This window comes from Bombina bombina, chromosome 1 (genome assembly GCF_027579735.1).
Source record: "Bombina bombina isolate aBomBom1 chromosome 1, aBomBom1.pri, whole genome shotgun sequence".
NCBI lineage: Eukaryota > Metazoa > Chordata > Amphibia > Anura > Bombinatoridae > Bombina > Bombina bombina.
The window spans coordinates 1,215,092,850-1,215,113,402 of NC_069499.1; the positions used below are offsets into that span (position 1 = coordinate 1,215,092,850).

General features: G+C 40.5%; 1 protein-coding gene across 1 annotated transcript in view; it reads left to right on the plus strand.

Moving 5' to 3' along the window:
* Positions 1-418: 418 nt before the first annotated feature.
* Positions 419-20,553, plus strand: part of LOC128642042 (protein NLRC5) — a 66,769-nt gene continuing 46,634 nt past the window's right edge. The window contains exons 1-3 of the mRNA XM_053694693.1: positions 419-498; positions 8,838-8,921; positions 18,785-18,868. Coding sequence (XP_053550668.1) covers positions 464-498; positions 8,838-8,921; positions 18,785-18,868 — 203 coding nt within the window. The 5' untranslated portion in view covers positions 419-463. The remainder of the gene's footprint in view (positions 499-8,837; positions 8,922-18,784; positions 18,869-20,553) is intronic.

Sequence of the window (20,553 nt, forward strand, 5' to 3'; positions counted from 1 at the left end):
TTAATGTCATATGGTATTTAAGGAGCAGCTAACAGGTGTTCTGAATAAGCATGAGTAAGGGTTAACAGCCCGAAATGTCGCTTTTTGCTGCTGTGTGCCAAGTGCTGAAATGGAATAATAAAAGCTAAGTTTGTTCAACAATTTTCCTATCATTTCTGGTGCTGTGGAAATCAGTTGTCTACATATTACAGAGAGGTGTGTGCAGTGACCCTCTTCCACGAGCATCAGGTGTGTGCAGTGGCCCTCTACCACGAGCATCAGGTGTGTGCAGTGGCCCTCTACCACGAGCATCAGGTGTGTGCTGTCTGTCACTTGGGAACTGCTTGCTTAATTCTACAAATCCCTATGTGTTCATACCTTTTAATTCCTGCTGTGTCTTTATGAACTTTATGTTTTTTGTTATTTATTTCACAGCTTAGCAGAAAACACCTTTGATGAAATATCCTTCTTGCATTTTGCACAAATGCTTCCGCGGTTGAAACATCTGAGAAACCTAGAGTAAGTTTTTTTTTTTTATTGCTCTAAACACTATGGGGTTTAATCACAATCCTTACGAAAGGATTATCTAATTATTTATCTACAGAAATCCCCATAAAATCAATTAGAAACATATTAGAAACAGTTTTTAACAACTCTGCTTTTATTCTGAAAAATGTCTCTATACATTTCACAATCAAACTTTTTTTTTCAGCTGTTTTTGACTTTTCGAATTCTACAGCTAAGTAGTTGATAAAGCCCCAGAGGGCACATTACCAGCTACTGCCTTGTTAAATAAAAAGTATTAGTGAGCACTTTTACACAAATAAAAAGCAACACAACATATAACACAAAAATGTCCAAGTTAAGAACAGATAACATCAGATATTAAACATTTTTTCTATTAGGTAGTATTGTCAAATTGCTTCCAGAATTTTTTTAGAGCTTGTAAAATGTGCTGTACATTACAACTAGCAAGTGGGGGGTAGCTGGGCATCATGTGATGGGGCCCTCATTTCAACAGTGCCATTTCTGGCTGTTTGCAATCAGTAGAAGCTGAACAGCAACCACATAGGAGAAAGATGAGCTGCTTCTCTATGCCAGTGAGTTATCCTTCCTCCTTGGTTAGTCTGCCCCAGAAGATATACACAGCCTTTCTGTACAAATATGGTGGCAGTTTTTTTTTATACAGCAATACTCTGCTGGCTATCTTGGAAAACCTGCCACCATATTGTACTAGCAAATCCCTACTTTATTTAAACAGTGAGAATGGTTTGCAGTAAGGCACATAGAGGGGCCATATATGATGCAGGTGGAGTGATGCCACTACTGATTGCAAGGCCCACATGGGCCTCCCAGAGGTATTGACCTGGTCTCAATTGAGACCTCTGAGACTCCTGTATTTACGCCCCTACTAGCAAGTATTGATGTCATAATGATGTCATGTTATTGCAGTGCACTAGGTTCCCAATTTTGCTACTATATACTGTAAATTAGCTGTTTCATTTGAATTAAACTTGGTGTTCAATTATAAGCAAAGATCTACACCACTGGTTTTCAAACCTGTCATCAAGCCTCTCCAACAGGCCAGGTTTTCAGGATAACCTTGGGTGAGAGCAGGTAAAATAACCATGTTTACTAATCAGCTGATTATTTCACCTGTACTCCAGTTCAGATATCCTCAAAATCTGGCCTGTTAGGGAGGTCTGAGGTTTGAAAAACAGTGATACATATACACTAACAACATTTGAATACATTTATTGAAAAACAATGTCTGCCAATGATAGTACATGAATCAGTGATACATAGGTAACTGTCCATATGTATACTATGCTCTCTAATACACGTATGACACAAAAGTTTTCTAGCTGAAATAAAAACTGTGAACTAAATGTTAAGATTATTCATTTGTATCAGAGACACATCAAGAATCCAAGACACCAGCAGGTATTTCCTCACTTGAGTGTGCTATATTTTCCATCTTTATGATAGGAGAGTCCATGGCCTCATTCATTACTTGTGGGAATTAAGAACCTGAGCACCAGGAGGAGGCAAAGACACCCCAACCAAAGGCTTCAATACCTCCCCCACTCCCCTCATCCCCCAGTCATTCTTTGCCTTTCATCACAGGAGGTTGGCAGAGAAGTGTTGGAAGATTCGGAGTAGTCTCTTATGGAGGGTAGTACTCTTCAGAATGGGACTGGAGTTTTAAGTAGTCCTGTCAGCCTCTCAGTGAGAGCATGGGTGAAAGTTAGAGTCCATCGATGCAGGGAGAGTGTTTCTGCGAAACCATCCCGACTCAGATTAACAGCTCCGTAAGCAATCAACGTTGACGAGTTTTGCTGCCTGCTTTCTGAACTCAAGTCCATGTCAGGAGTGATGCTACTAACCTGTCACACTTGAAAGGCCATGTTCCTGTTCCACAGTCTAGATTCTGGTAAGATCGTTTAATTTATATACATATGATAACGCAAGAAGACAGGATCACAGTGTGTCTCCTTTTATCTGTATAGAATCAAGGGTTAATATCCCCGGAAAGGGGGTTATTTGAACAGGGGGGATTTATGCATAATATTCTTTATTGTGTTTGATGCTACGACATGTGTGAGATGAGGCTCTGGTAATCTGCGAACAGTCAGGTTTTCTTGAGAGATTTCGGCACGTCCTCTTTTTGGCGCGTTTTCTCTATAGTGCAGGGGAGATCCTGCATGGCACTCCATGTGACCGGGTGTGGCCTTTTTAAACTTCCTCTTTCTTGATCGGCGGTTGCAGGAGACAAAACTGTTTCTCTGTGGTCCGGGTCATAAGAGGTGGTGAGTGCTCCGGCCATTGGGATATAAAGGTGCCATTTAATTCTATCTAGTCCGTAATAAAGGCGCAAGCTATAGAGGACTACTATTAGAGGGTACTTCCTCCTTAACCAGATCTAATACCTGTGTTTATTGTGAGGAGGTTCTGGTAGATACACCTATTCAACTATGTTCCACATGCTTTGATAAAATTGCAATATCTAAAAAGAATAAGATATTTAGTATAACCGAGCCGTCCACCTCTGAGGGTTCTCCGTCCCGCGAGGTGCCTTCCCTACATTCATCTCGGATTACACATGCAGCTCCCCAGGGCACTACTAATCCTCCCGCGGGAGGGGCCCTTTGGCCGCCAGATTTCGCTGATCAGTTGCAAACAACAGTCACTGCAGCCTTCAATGCCTTACCACGCCCTGCTAAGCGTAAGCGAAAGGTGAAACATAGCTATCCGTCATCTACTCCATTGGATGTCTCTGACAGATTATTCTCTGATGAAGACGATTCTGACTCCTCAGAGGACGCTTTCTCTGGGTTAGAATTGGCGACATCTAGACCTCCGGCTGCGGAGGAGCCAGACTTTAAGTTTAAAATGGAGCATTTGTGCTTCTTGCTGAAAGAGGTGCTTGCTACGTTGGAGGTTCGGGAACCAAAACTTCCGGAGGAACCTTCGATCCCTAAGCTAGATAGGGTCTACGAGGACAGGGTGGTGCCTCAGACCTCCCCGGTTCCCGTTAAGATGGCTAATATTATTAAGAATGAATGGGAGAAACTTGGTTCATCCTTTTCTCCCTCTACTTCTTTTAAAAAACTGTTCCCCATTACGGACTCTCAGCTTGAACTGTGGGGGGGCCATTTCTAAAGTGGATGGAGCAATATCCATGCTCACTAAGCATACAACTATCCCACTCGAGGATAGTTCATTGTTCAAAGAGCCCATCGATAAAAAAATACAATCCACGTTGAGAAAGATGTTCTCGGGGTTTGTATTTCAACCGGCAGCGGCGGTCGCTGCGGTGGCTGGAGCTGCTACCTACTGGTGTGACACTCTGTCAGCTATGGTCTTAAAGGGACATGAAACCCACATTTTTTTCTTTCATGATTTAGAAAGAGAATGCAATTTTAAACATCTTTCTAATTTACTTCTATTATCTAATTTGTTTTTTTTCTCTTGATATTCTTTGCTGAAAAGCATATCTAGATATGCTCAGTAGCTGCTGATTGGTTGCTGCTCATAGAAGCCTCGTGTGATTGGCTCACACATGTGCATTGCTTTTTCTTCAACTAAGGATATTTAAAAAATGAAGCAAAATAAATAATAGAAGTAATTTGTAATGTTGTTTAAATTTGTATTGTCTATCTGAATCATGAAAGAAAGAGTTTGGGTTTAGTGGCCCTTTAAGGGTGGCTAATTCGTTTATCTGTGATGCAAATATGCAGATTATTCACCTGAATGCCAAGACATCAGGGTTCTCTGTTCTAGCCCGTAGGGCTTTGTGGTTAAAGTCTTGGTCTGCTGACATGACTTCCAAGTCTAGATTACTTTCCCTCCCATTTCAGGGGAAAGTTCTTTTTGATCCAGGCCTAGACTCTATTATATCCACGTTCACAGAAGGCAAGGGTGCTTTCCTACCGCAGGATAAGAAAAATAAGCCTAAGGGGTCTACTTTTCATCCCTTTCATTCGGACAAGTCCCAATGCCAGCAACCTGCCGCGAAACCCGAGCAGTCCAAGGGATCTTGGAAACCTGCTCAATCTTGGAACAAAGCCAAACAGAGCAAGAAGCCCGTCGAGACAAAATCGGCATGAAGGGGCGGCCCCCGATCCGTCTCATGATTGCGTAGGGGGCAGACTATTGCTTTTCACAGAGGCTTGGATGAGAGATGTTCAGGATCCTTGGGTTCTGGAGGTCATCGCCCAGGGATACAGGATAGGGTTCAAGACTCATCCGCCCAGGGGCAGATTACTTCTGTCAAACCTATTTTCAAGTCCAGAGAAGAGAGATGCCTTTCTTGAGTGCGTGAGGGATCTCTCCTCTCTCGGAGTAATCGTACCAGTACCTCTAGCGGAAAGAGGTCTGGGGTATTATTCAAACCTTTTCGTGGTCTTAAAGAAGGAGGGCATGTTTTGCCCGATTCTAGCCCTAAAGTGCCTAAACAAATTTCTGTTAGTCCCATCATTCAAGATGGAGACGATCAGGTCTATTCTGCCCCTAGTTCGAGAGGGACAGTTTATGACTACAATAGATTTGAAGGATGCTTACCTTCATGTGCCAATCCACAGGGATCACTTCAGATTCCTAAGATTCACATTTCTAGACCAACACTTCTAGTGTGTGGCCCTACCGTTCGGTCTGACAACTGCCCTAATAGTCTTTACGAAGATTCTGGGAGCGCTGCTCGCGGTAGCGAGAGCCAGTGGTATTGCAATGGCACCTTATCTGGGCGACATCCTGGTCCAGGCTTCGTCATGCAGTCTAGCAGAGGACCATTCGAGGACTCTTCTTCTCCTTCGATCCCATGGATGGAAGATAAACGAAGGAAAGAGATCCCTGGTTCCCAGCAACAGAGTGGAATTTCTGGTCACGATCATAGATTCCATATCCATGAAGATATTCCTTACAGATCAGAGACGTTGCAAGATTGCGTCCAGATGTCTTGCCCTCCAGACCTCCTTAAGGCCATCTGCTGCCCGGTGCATGGAGGTGATTGGGCTCATGGTATCCAGCATAGATGTCATTCCATACGCCAGGTTCCATCTCAGAACTCTTCAGTTGTGCATGTTGAGACAATGGAATGGCGATCAGTCAGATCTATCCCAACAGATCTCCCTGGACAACCAAACGAGGGAATCCCTCTCTTGGTGGATCTGCCCGGGCTAACTGTCCCAGGGGACATCCTTCTTGAGACCATCCTGGGAGATTGTGACCACGGACACAAGTCTGTCAGGATGGGGAGCTGTTTGGGGTGCCAGCAAGGCACAGGGCAGGTGGACTCAAGAGGAGTCGCTTCTCCCGATCAATATTCTGGAACTTCGAGCGATCTTCAATGCTGTCCCAGGGGACATCCTTCTTGAGACCATCCTGGGAGATTGTGACCACGGACACAAGTCTGTCAGGATGGGGAGCTGTTTGGGGTGCCAGCAAGGCACAGGGCAGGTGGACTCAAGAGGAGTCGCTTCTCCCGATCAATATTCTGGAACTTCGAGCGATCTTCAATGCTCTGAGGGCTTGGCCCCTCCTGGGGTCGTCTCGATTCATCAGATTCCAATCGGACAACGTTACCTCGGTGGCTTACATCAACCATCAGGGGGAAACGAGAAGCTCCCTAGCCATGAGGGAAGTTTCTCGGATTCTGGAATGGCCGGAGACCCACTACTGTTCGCTATCAGTGGTCCACATTCTGGGTGTGGACAACTGGGTAGCGGATTTTCTCAGCAGACAATTGTTTCATCCGGGGGAATGGTCTCTCCATCCTGAGGTGTTTGCACAGATCTGCAACAGATGGGGGACGCTGGAGATAGATCTCATGGCGTCCAGACTCAACTTCAAGCTACCCATATACGTGTCATGGTCCAGGGATACCCAAGCAGAGCTGATAGATGCCTTAGCGGTAAAGAGAGTAAAGTCCAGCACAGAGCACAAATTCCAAATGGAAGAGGGTAATCCTTTAGGAATATAGTAAAGAGAGTAAAGTCCAGCACAGAGCACAAATTGATGCCTTAGCGGTGCCTTGGGAGTTCAATCCAGTCTACATATTTCCACCGTGGCCACTTCTACCTAGAGTAGTGGCCCGCATCAAGCAGGAGCAAGCTTCGGCTATTCTGATTGCTCTGTCGTGGCCACGGAGGATGTGGTTTGCGGATCTGGTGGGGATGTCATCATCTTCTCCATGGAGGTTACCTTGTCGCAGAGATCTGCTAGTTCAGGGTCCCTTTCTACATCAAAATCTCGATTCTCTGAGGCTGACTGAATGCAGATTGAACACTTAGTCCTAGCCAAGAGAGGATTTTCTGAGAGAGTGATTGATACTCTCATTCAAGCCAGGAAGCCGGTCACTTGTCACATCTATTATAAGGTGTGGAGGACCTACTTGTCCTGGTGTGAGGAACGTGGATATCCCTGGCATAAGGTTATTATATCCAGGATCCTGTCCTTCCTTCAGGATGGGTTTGAAAAGGGACTTGCCACCAGTTCCTTAAAAGGACTGATTTCGGCTTTATCAGTACTGTTACACAAGAAGCTTGCAGAGCTCCCTGATATTCAGTCCTTCGTTCAGGCTATGTCTAGGATCAGGCCTGTCTTTAGAAATTCCTCTAACCCTTGAAGCTTAAACTTGGTACTTAAGATTTTGCAGAAGGCTCCTTTTGAACCTATGCATTCGCTTGACATTAAAACTCTTTCTTGGAAAGTTCTATTCCTACTGGCTGTTGCACGCAGGGTCTCTGAGTTGGCGGCCTTGCAATGTGAGCCTACTTATTTGTTTTTTCACGCCGATAAGGCTGTTCTTCGCACTGGGTTCGGGTTTCTTCCCAAGGTTGTGTCAAGTCGTAACATCAATCAGGAGATAGTGGTTCCTTCCTTGTGTCCTAACCCTTCTTCTTCAAAGGAAAGGTTGCTTTATAATTTGGATGTGGTTAGAGCCTTCGGGCCATAAAGGAATTCCGACAGACTTCATCTTTATTTGTTGTGTATTCAGGGAAGCGCAGGGGGGCAGAATGCCTCTTCCATTTCCCTATCATTTTGGTATGAGGAGCTTGATTCGCTTTGCCTATGAGACAGCGGGACATAAGCCTCCTCAGAGGATTACGGCTCACTCAACTAGGGCTGTGGCCTCTTCATAGGCCTTTAAAAATGAGGCCTCTATGGAGCAGATTTGTAAGGCGGCTACTTGGTCCTCCTTACATACTTTTACAAAGTTTTACAAATTTGATGTTTTAGCTTTGGCATAAGCAGGCTGTGGTGCCCTCAGATTAGTGTCCGCCTCTTTTGCCCTCCCGTTTTTTTCATTCAGTGTCCTCTAGAGCTTGGATATTTGTTTCCCACAAGTAATGAATGAAGCCGTGGACTCTCCTCCCATTAAGATGGAAAACATAAATTATGCTTACCTGATAATTTCATTTCCATCTGTGGGAGGAGCTAAATTTATTTTTGTTCTTCTGGCACCATTTATACCCTGATATTTCTCCTACTGTTCCTTGTTCCCTTGACAGAATGACTGGGGGAGGAGGGAAGTGGGGAAGGTATTTAAGCCTTTGGCTGGGGTGTCTTTTCCTCCTCCTGGTGGCCAGGTTCTTAATTCCCACAAGTAATGAATGAGGCCGTGGACTCTCCTCCCACAGATGGAAATGAAATTATCAGGTAAGCATAATTTATGTTTTTCTCACATAATGACATAGGAATTTGATATTTCTCAAAGTATGGGGCCGATTTATCAAGTGTTGGGTGGAGGATCATGTCCGCCCAACATCGATAAATGCCAACAGCATACGCTGTCGGCATTTATCATTGCACAAGCATTTTGTGTGAAATGCTTGTGCAATGCCGCCCCCTGCACATTCGCGGCCAATCAGCCGCTAGTTGGGGATGTCAATCAACCCGATAATATATCTGATTGGGATGATTGCTATCCGTCACCTCAGAGGTGGCGGATGAGTTAAGGAGCAGCGGTGGTCTTATGACCGCTGCTTCTTAACTTTTGCAGCATGATAAATTGGCCCCATATATATATATATTGATTTGGTAAAGGGTATAAAAAATGTTTATTGTTATACATTAGTACACTGTACCTATTGTTAGCTTTGTTTATACTGTAATCCATTATATGTTATCAAATATTTTTGAGAGAATAAAAAAAGTATGCAAGTTTCTGTAACATTTGTCCATCCTTATTATGTTGACAGCTTTGTTTACACACACAATATATGCACACTAATGCTGCTTTTTAAAAATCATCATAGGTAAAATTTAAAAGCATAGGAATTATACTCTTTTTTTTTCCCTCTACATCTCAAATTATTCATACTTATAATGATGTCCTTTTTTTTTCTTTTTTGTAGTTTAAAACTATGTGGAATCTTGGACAACATTTTTAAAACTCTTGCACATGGGTTTAGATCTTGTCAACACCTTGAGGAGATCATGTACGTATAAAAAATATGGTCCTGTATGCCAGCAGACAGATTCCGCAACCCAGAACATAACACTACACAACATTATCCATGGGCAGGGTTAAAAAGGGAAACACTAATATTACAAAATTTTAAAAACACACTGTTTTTGACTGATTTCTGGAGGGAGAGGAATCCAGAGGCTAGGAACCATACATGCTTACACCCATCCAAAAATACATTATCTCGTACAAACTTCTTCTTGTTCTCGACTCCCATCTGCACCGTATCAGAGACGCAAAAATTGACCCCATCACTATTTCAGATCATGCTCCAGTCTCCTTTAGAATAGACAAAAACATGATCCCTACTTACCTCTATCATGACCTAAAACTACGCAATCACTTGAAAGGGGAATGTCTCACTTATAAGGAGCTAAATATTCAACACTTGAACGACGTCTCACTTTTCTGGGAGTCATCAAAAGCAGTGTTTAGTGTGGTGGTGACAGTGTACGCAGCTAAACTAACGAAAAAACGCAGGCTAAGTGGAGAGCTGTTACTGCGTCAACTCCTAAACACTAGAAATCGTTATCTACGTAATCCAACACAGACAAACCGGGAAAATTACAGGGACATTAAAACCCTTAGAGACACACATATCTTACAAACCTCACATAGTCCCCGAAATAGACTACAAGCCAAATTTTACCATTATAGGAATCGCACAGGCAAGCTACTCGCGAGAATCACCACTGGACAGAAAACCTAATATTGTAGTGGCAATTAGAGAGAGAGGGAAAATATACACACAAGAGACAGATATACACAAAGCGATTACTACTCCAAGCTATACAGTGACCAACAGGTAGATGTAGGGAAAAAGCAAAACTTTTGGGAGGATTTACACCTCCCACAGCTAGACAAAGAACAGATACAGAAGCTAAATGCCCCAATCCAACCTCTAGAAGTAATCAATTCGATCGAGGCACTTCCCCTGGAGAAGACCCCAGGACCTGGCAGGTTTACCAGGGGAATTCTATAAACTATTGAAAATAGAGACCTTGGACACACTTACACTCCTATGTAATGCGATCTTGGAGGGGGGCAAGGCTATCCAACAGATTCTCTGAAGCAAATGTGACTGTTATCCCTAAACCTGACAGAGACCCATTACTTACCTCCTCATACCAACCGATATTCCTACTGAATCCCGATTATAAATTGTTCACAAAAATACTGGCTAACAGACTAGCGGACATACTTCCCCTCTTGATACATGAGGATCAAACGGGATTTGTAAAGGGTAGCTCCTCAGTCAAAAATATGAGAAAGCTACAGTTGATTCTAACACATTATTGGAAAGGTAGTAACAGTGACCACCAAGTTAACCCTGAGGAAGCTTGTTTGCTACTTGTGGATGCTGAAAAAACATTCAACAAGATTTTATGGGATCCTCTGTTCACTACACTCAGGAAATTTGGTATACAGGGATCATTCTTAAGAGCCATACACACCATTTATAGAGAACCCAAGGCAGCGATTTTAATTAATGGTACACCCTCTAAACCATTCACACTCCTAAGAGGCACAAGACAGTGATGCCCCCTTTCCCCACTCCTTTTTGATCTAACACTAGAGCCCCTAGCATGCAAAATAAGAAGAGACACAGAAGGCTTACAAATAGGTAAAGAAACTATCCACCTATCTCTTTTTGCAGACGATATGGTTCTGTATACACAGGAACCAAGAGAAATAGCCCTAAAACAATGCAGATTATCGCTGAGTTTGGTGAGATCTCTGGATATCAGATCAATAATGATAAATCTGAGCTCTTGTGGCTACTGAAACCAGAACCCTCCTCTCCCTCTACCATATACCTAATAATTACCCTGACTAGCAATCATAAACAATGGTATGAGTGTAACTTCAGACCACTGCTAAACGATTTAAGACAAAAACTGGTAAGCTGGTCTGGTTTCCCTTAGACTCTGTTGGGAAGAGTGGGTCTGGTGAAGATGATCTTGTTCCCCAAGCTTTTATATACACTTCAAATGCTCCCTGAGCTGTTACATAAACAGGACCTCAAACTATTAAACAAAGACATCTTAACATTTCTGTGGAACAAGAAGAAACACAGATTAAGTTACTCAAAATTGACTTGCCCGACAGCATTAGAAGGTTTTGGCCTCCCAAATATAGAACATTATAACTGGGCAGCCCTAGCTAAGTATGTTATGGATTGGTTGTTACATAAAAACCACTTCACAGATTACACACTTGAAACAGAAATCATTAGGCCATGGTCCCTACAGATGCTCCTACATATGACACCTGCACAAGCTGAGGATATAGTTGGAGATGCCCCTCTTCTATATAATCCTATAAGGGCTTGGTGGAAGCTATGCAAAACTCTAGGACTTTCACACCGACACACCTTATATTTATCCCTCTAGGGCAATCCAGACTTTCCGACGGGATTCACTACAAAACCCTTCAAACAGTGGGAAGAGAGGGGGTGATGACACTCCGACAAGTGTTGTCAGGGGATCGGAGAACGATCCGATCCTTTAGAGAACTACAAACAGACTTTAACATACCCAACAGTCACCACTTTGCTTTCCTCCAGATGAGACATTATGTTACAGATCTCCTAAAAGCAAAAGACATGCCAAACACAAACTGTGAAATTTACAGACTACTGATATTAACGAAAGGTGGGATGACATCTATCTTACACACATATAACACCCTTCAATCTATATCTAATACTTCTACCAAAACCCACCTCCAAAACACACGGAATACATTGTCAGGACAGATAATTCCGGATTCATGCATTATCCAAAGCTTCACAAAGGTAAGGAACGCTACTCTATCAGCTGAAATACATTAATTAAACATAAGCACAAAGCGTATGTGACACCTAGAATGTTCCACAAGTGGAACCCAGATGCTTCTGGCCTGTGCCCAAAATGCTTGTACCCCAAGCCAAACATTACACATATGATATGGGAATGCCCACGATTGACAAAATTCTGGGGCATGACACAAAAAAGGATTGAGTCCATAACTACTGAAAAGGTAAGACTATCATTAAAGATGGTAATCTTTCTGCACACGCAGTTAACTCCTAAAACTCACGCAAAGTTTATACACAATTTAATACTACAGGCTAGAGAGCTTATTCTCAAACAATGGCTGACGACAAAACCACCTAGTCTACTTCAACTCAAAGAAACACTAATGAAACAAATGATCTATGAACAAATAGATACTCAGGGAGACATAACAATGAGGACAAAACATTTTATGACCAAACAGGAAGCCCTCATATGCAGCCTTGACTTAACACATCAGAAACAGATTATCTACCCCTTTAAAGACTCAGAGTATATACTTAGTGCCCAACTAAATGGAAAATGGCAGCTGACATTTTAAGAGACCAATAGGCACAGTAAATGACAGATCTACTGAGAAAACAATTAGACGAGGGGGAAGAAGGGGGAACCAGGAGTGACACCTCTGGGGTAATATTTTAGATATTATTATAATTATAGCTGGATTACATCGATTGTTAAACAAGGGGAGAGATGATGGATGAGAGGTCCTATTTTTCCAAACAGAGACTTCTCCCTTTGTAATTGAGGTTGACCCCTCCAGAGATTTCTTTTTTGGGTCATTGTGAGAGACTCTCGGCACCAAAATAGCTGTGCTCATAAAAAGATACTCAGTTACACATCCCTATCATGAACTGTTGTGAATGGCAGTATAGGGCTAAACATTGTCCCAATCACCAGCTGAGCACTAATATGTAAAATTCTACAGAATAAAAACCAGTAACATGGACAGATATTTATACACCATCCAGCATCAACAGCAACCCGGAAACTAGGGAAGAAGAAAGGGTGGAGTTTACAACGCCGATCCTGGCTAGTTAGCTTACCAGCAACCTAGAAGGTTTCACTAGATTGAAGATAGGGAACAAGGAGGGAGTAGGGAATGGGGAGGGGAAGAACAAAAAGACAAAGCCCCAGCATTGTTGCAGTGATTGCTTTATATTCTTGTATGTCATATCACTTTTTGTAAATTCTGATTATTAATTAATGTAACCAGTGCTGGAAATAAATAAAGATTTTAAAAAAAATGGTAATACAAAAATTCATTGAAATCCTCTGTCATTTAGATGGAATGCATTAATTAGGGACTGATCAATTATGACTAGTTTAACTTCAAGATTAAATTGCTGAGAAAAGTAAGAAATGTATTTAAAATTAATTTTCTTTCATAAGGTGGTGAGAGTCTATGAGCCATTACTCCTGGGATTCAACTCCTGGCCAGTAAGAGGAGGAAAAGATTTCCAAAGCTCTAAGAGCACTTAATCCCTCCAACTCTAGACTTTTATTTGCCTCACAGGAGGAAGGTGAAGAATTGAGATGCTCCAGATTCTTCGTTGAGAGGGGTCCTCAGACCAATTTGAGGCCCATTTTCTCCTCAGAGAGCTGCTACTGAGAGACAGGGGGTAGTTTGGAGTATTGGTTACTCCCAGTGAAGGTTAGTCACAAGCCTGCCACAGATGTTGCGGGGACCGGTCCCTTATCCTCCTCCTGTTGGGTCATCAATATACTCCACACATAGATTCTCTGCTGTGATGTACACAGCACTGGGTGGGCTCTCATTGTATGGGCAGTCTTGCCTGCAGCCAGTATGCACAGTATAATGGGTGCATCTGAGCAAAGTGCAGCCATTTCTTACACTCATATAGCCCACAGGCTATTGGTAGGGAGCCAGGGGACAAACGCATGTAACAGACTAATTACACCTTTATTACTTAGAATTTTCATACTTAGGGGTCGATTTATTACAGTGCGGACGGACATGATATGATGAAGCGTGTCATGTCCACCGCACATCGATAAATGCCGACAGCATACGCTGTTGGCATTTATCATTGCACAAGCAGTTCTTGTGAACTGCTTGTGCAATGCGGCCCCCTGCAGATTCGCAGACAATCGGCCGCTAGCAGGGGGTGTCAATCAGCCAGATCGCATAGGATTGGGCAGATTGATGTCCGCAGCCTCAGAGCAGGCAGACAAGATATGGAGCAGCAGTCTTTAGACCGCTGCTTCATAACTGCTGTTTCCAGGAAGCCTGAAGGCTCGTGCGGAACCAGGGGCATCATGCTCCATTCGTAGCTTGATAATTTGGCCCTTTAGTCTAGTAATTATGGAAACTTTATTATCTGATAATATCTGATATTTACTATTCAGATAATTCACCTGGGAGTTACATCTCAATGCAACCTTATACCCTCTGTTATATACACAGTAAAAAGGATTTAACTGTTTGCCAGTGTGAGGGGGGAGGCTCTTTGTGTATTCTATGTTTTCCGTGCACTGAAATAGCACTGCAGTTACATTTAGTAACTGGCCTATTTTCCTCAACTAATTCCTCAACTGGTCCTTTGTTTCTGAGTGCAACAGACAATTTTCAAAGGTCTTATTACTGAAGGATTTTTAATTTTTTTTACAAGCTGTGGGCTAGATTACAAGTGGTGCGCTAACTGTAGCATGCAATGTTATTTCTCTGCTTTTACCATGCAACGGAAATAGCTAGTTAGTGTGACTTCAGAGCTCTGGTTAAATATTACATAAGACACAAAAAAAAATACATTTAACAGTACAGTCACACTCATATTTACACTGTCTGATAAAAAATTATTTAAAAAAAATATTGCATTACAAAGGGCTCAAAGATATAAGGTTTCAGGTATTAGGGGGGGGGGAAAGCATGCAAAGGGCTTTAACATTCATATATGTATCTCTATGTATGTATATATATATATATATATATTTTTTTTTTTTTATTTTTTTTTTTATAGGTGTGTACAGATGTATTTTAGTATCTGTCTTTTACTGTATATGTGCTGTACATATTTATGTATGTATTTATTTTGAAGTAGGGGCTGACTGTGTAAATTGGTACATGGAGTATTAGATAGTGTTACATACACACACCCCAACAAACACTCAGAGATAGACCTGATGGCTTCTGTTTCCAAGAGTCTTAGTTCGAACTGAATAGAGCATTCTTCATTAATTCTTAATCCAGTCAGGTCACGCAGAACTTGGTTTGTGAATCTTATTTAGATGTCAAGCTTTTTCCAATCATCAAGACCTCAAGTCTCTCAGCTTGATGGATTAAAGATTTTGAAAACCAGGGTTTTAGCTGGCATTCTTTTAGAATTCCAAGAATTCTTCTTATGGCAAGTCATTTTGGATAATGAGTAACTCTTTAAAGAGTCATATTTCTGCTTTTTCTGTTTCATGCTACAGGTAAACTGCTAAGTGTTATGACATCCAGGTTTTTTTTCTGGCTTAGTCAGGATATATTCAGTGCCTAAACCAACTTCTCCTCTTTGAAAAAGTAATTTGTTTTTGTTTACAAGCTTTTCAGGTTTCTCTTTTCAAACCTGCATGCTTTGGACAATTTGATTGTCTTGAAAGTTTTTGTTGTTTTTAGCAATATCTTCTGCTGGAAGACTGTGTTTTGTTTTGTTTTTTAACTAGAGTGATTTTTCGGATATCATTAGTAAGGAGATTATAGCCCATCTTCTTGTCCTAATCCAAATAATTCATTTGATGGTCTCTTATTGTAAGAGCATTAGAATTCTACTTAAAAATTACAAAGGTTTTTAGACAATCCTTTAATTTGTTAGTTCATTGGTCCACATAAAAGTCACAGGGCCATATCAGTTTCTTTAGCTTTTTGACTAAATCTCCTGATTACCAAGGTTTATGTGGAGGTGGGATAGTATTTTTCCAAATGTATTATTGCCCTTTTTCTAGATCAGTTACTTCTTGGGTTTTCAAGAATGAGGATTATATTGTATACATTTGCAAGGCAGCAACATACTTTCTCTAAATTCTACCACTTTAATGTGTTTGGTAGAAAAGTTCTTAAGGCAGCTCTGCCTGGCAAGTAGGTGCCTTCCTTAAACATTATATGTCCTGCCCAATTACTCGTGGACTCCACAACTTGGGTATTAGTTCCCAAGAAAAAATGGCTTGTGGACTCTCACCACCTTATGAAAGGAAACAAAATGTATGCTTACCTGTTAAATTAATTTCATTCATGGTGGTGAGAGTCCAAGATACCCGCCCATTTACATTTTTTACTTTTTTTTTTCTGGGGGCAGTTCTAGATTGTACCTCATTTTCCCTAATTTGTCCTTTCCTGTCTTTCTACTTCTCCTTTCTTTGTTATACATCAGACTAGAATATCAGAGAGGTGGGAGGTATTTAGTATTTAGTGCTTTTAGAGCTTTGGGAATTTTTGTCTCCTCCTAGTGGCCAGGAGTTGAATCTCAAAAGTAATTGCTCAAAGACTCTCGCCACCATAAAATAAATTAATTTATCAGGTAAGCATAAATTTTGTTTTTGGCTTTAAAGCTTTCTGTTGTTTTTGTGAATGTAATAGCATTAATCTACAATGGGCAAAATATGAGGCCTCTTCAGGCTGTCCAGCTTTATTCGTCTTACCAGCCTCTCCAGCTTCTCTAGTTTTCTATCTCTTGCTGAATAGATAGATGGAAAAATCCTATATTATAAAAGGCCAGGTACGTTTGTCCGATACAGTCATGCACAGTAGAAACTGCGTGAGGACAAACATACCTTGCCTTAACCACAGGTGCGAGATAGCTTCAGAAAGCTCCAGCACTCTCAGCTGTTAAACGGATAGGAAAGTCAAAATTAAACTTGCATGATTCAGATAGAGCATGTAATATTAAAGGGACATTAAACACTTTGAGATGGTAATATAAAATGATAAATTGTATATAATAACACAACTCTGCAATATACTTTCATTATTTATTTTGTCCTCTTTGCCTGTAATTCCATTCTGAAATTGTGAGCTTTTCAGTTCCTGTTAGAAATGGAAGTGCAGAACACTGTTAAATCCAGCACAACCATTGGCTGCACACTCTAGTGACCTATTTATAACTGTCCCTAATTGGCCACAGCAGAGAAGGTAACACAAGTTACAACATGGCAGCTCCCAGTGTTTTATAGACACTAAAACTTTACACTTATTTGTCACTTTTTAAACAACTAATGAAACTTTAAAAAATACATCTACATGTTAGTCATGGACTAATCTTTTCTTTGAATGCATCATTCTATCTAGCATGTATTTAGTGTTTAATGTCCCTTTAAGACACTTCTATTTTCAAATGTGCTTCGTTCTCTTAGTATCCCTTGTTAAAAAATGAATACGCACATATACACTAGTGGGAGCTGCTGCTAATTGGTGCCTACACACATCTGTCTCTTGTGATTGGCTAAATAGATATTTTCAGCTTCCTGTCAGTAGTGCAATGCTGTCCCTTCAGCAATGGATAACAAGATAATAAAGAAAATTTGATAATAGAATTAAATTGAAAGTTGTTTAAATTTGTATGTTATATCTGAATCATAAAAGAAATTTTTTGGGTTTACTATCCCTTTAATTTAGAGCGGAGAGCTGGAGCTCCTAAAGCTCTAGGCATCTGCTGCATATGGAGCCGGAGTGTGATCGGTGTTCTGCCTCCTTATGAGGGCAGATGCCTGATCGTTACAGACGGTGACACTGTGTGCTGGTGCCGGCGTGTGGCGGGTTTTGCCGGTGGGCGACTCAGCAGTGGAGGGAGTGGGAGGGCCCTACGCTACAGATTTTTTTTTTTAAAGAAACAGGGAGGGATGGGGCAGCTACTCTACAGAAAAGGGGATTGCAGGGGGGTTACTAAATGGCGATAACAGGAGGGGGAGGTGGTGGGACCACTACACTACAGATTTTTTTTTTAAAATATATAAATTAAAAAAATGTTTTTTAAAAAAAGGGGGTTTATAGGTACTGGCAGACAGCTGCCAGTAACTAAAATGGTGGCAATACTTAGAGGGGGGGAGGGTTAGAGAGCCGTTTGGGGGGGGAGGGGAGGTCAGAGGGTTAGGGGGATCCTACACTTCAGAAAAATAAAGCAATAGAGGGATAGGGATATAGATAGAGGGATGGGGATAAAGGGATAGAGATATAGGGATAGAGAAATAGAGGGATAGATGGATAGATATAGAGGGATAGGGATAAAAGGATAGGGATAGAGGAATAGATGATAGAGATAGATGGATAGAGTTAGAGGGATAGCGGGAGAGGGATAGGGATAAATGGATAGAGGGCTAGATAGATAGAGGGATAGGGATAAAGATAGAGGGATAGGTATATTTATTTCCTTTACCGTTTTGGCCCGTGTACTTGGGCTTTAACACTAGTTGATAAATAAACTATCATTAGTGAATCCACTGCCTTGAGTAATATAAACATTGTTGTATAAGTAGATGCCTCTTAATTAATTTTGCTTGGTGTTTCCCAAATTCTTTCAGCTATGGAACACTCTTATGACTTAAAAATTATTGACGTACCCACAGTAACTCAAAATAGCTCCCAAGGAATTCATAAACCCTTATAAGAACTCAGAAAGTATCATTTCTCAGCCATTATGAATTCACTTCTTTCTAGAACAATATAATCTACTCTCTAAAACTGATTTTTCTAGATATATATTACATTCCACAAAGTGGGGGGGGGGATTTCTTGTTGAACTACAGTTACACAAACTATCTGGATTTCACATAACACAGGAGTAGGTTTTGTTCCTTTTGAAAATCTAATAATTTATTGTCATAAAATTCCATTATACTTTAATACACTTTAATAGACAACATATTGCTACACTTTTCAATACAACCGAGTCTACTCATTGTCTGGTAAACAATAATCTTACAAATGTAGTGTTTAACCTTTAAAATATATTTAGGATAATCATTTAAAAGTCAATTATAACAGCAATCTTTTTTGTTTTAGATTGTCTTGGAATAGTATTGGTGATGAAGGGGCCTGTGCTCTAGCTACTGAGTTAAATCACATGCGGAAACTAAGGATTTTGGAGTAAGTGTAAAGCACTCACACAAATTATTGTAATTGTTAGACTTATGTTTTATAAATATAATATTTACCTAACTGACAATGGTTTCTATTGCAATCTATCGGCGATTTGTTCCTAAAAAGGCTTTTTCATTTCCGACTGAATTGGTCACTGAGTTTCTTGAGTGATCACAATGCTATATCCTTTAGTTTGTTAAAACCTTGTTGCCGCAAGTGAGTTTTAACAGAAAAGCTCCCGAAAAAGACTGTTAATGTGTTTGAATACTTCTTCTCGAAATAGAAACTGGGAGGTCCCCCAAAACTGACTCATACAATAGCCCATTCATACCTTTTAAGGTTAAAAGATATATGTATTTATGTAACCCCTTTGTTCACTCAGCAAGGAAGATACTTATTTGCACGTGACATTAACTTATTGTCCTCAGAATACATCCGCAACACTCATTTACCATATGAATTCTATAGGTATCTTGGCATGATGGGCATAGTTATACAGTCACTTCAGACATCTACAAATACATGTTTTTAATTAAAAAAATTAATATTTGACTAAAAAACTCACACTCACACTGTCTTGATTATCATTATAATAAAGTAGACAAATAATAGGAGCACCTACAGGCTAAAGTATGATCTCAGGCAATGTTATGTATAAAATTAGTAAATGTATTATTACAAATAAAAACATATAATGATCAATGAGTTAAGCAAATTCCAATGGTGGAATAGAAAATGTATAGAAAATCCCAATATAGGGTATAGTCCAAAATGTCTAAGATGTGAAATCTGAAATATTCTTGGTAAAGTCCTGAGAGTAAACAAAATGACGATCCTCAAATAGTTTCGTGATGTGATAATCCAAAAAAGCCATTAATCCATAATAAAAAAAATGGAAAATAACATAGTGTACTATAAAAAACTGAATAAAAATAAAAATAAAAAGCTGTACCCTCCCCACTGACACCCATATTACTAGACAACTCTCTGCCATTTATACAATTCTTCCGCCACTCCCCAATGACAACATTAAATGACACTATACCATTCTACACAATCTCAAATGGAGAAAGACTGAAAACAAATATAGAACTAATTGAGAATTGCCTAGAATCTTTCAAGAACTGGCTCACCTATCTCCAACTACAACAGTTCACATTCACACATCCTAACAAACATAACCTCTTCAGGCAAAGACTACCATTTGAAATTCTATGTTCAGGGAATCTAACAATTAAATGCACATTATCACTAATTTATAAATTACTAATTTCATTAAATCCTCCTTTATTACCTACCTACACCAACACCTGGTCACGTGACCTCATGTCCCCCCCCACCATCTAAAGAAGAATGGAATGCCAATTTCCTACGAACTGCAAAAGCATCTACAGGGAGTGCAGAATTATTAGGCAAGTTGTATTTTTGAGGATTAATTTTATTATTGAACAACAACCATGTTCTCAATGAACCCAAAAAACTCATTAATATCAAAGCTGAATATTTTTGGAAGTAGTTTTTAGTTTGTTTTTAGTTTTAGCTATTTTAGGGGGATATCTGTGTGTGCAGGTGACTATTACTGTGCATAATTATTAGGCAACTTAACAAAAAACAATTATATACCCATTTCAATTATTTATTTTTACCAGTGAAACCAATATAACATCTCAACATTCACAAATATACATTTC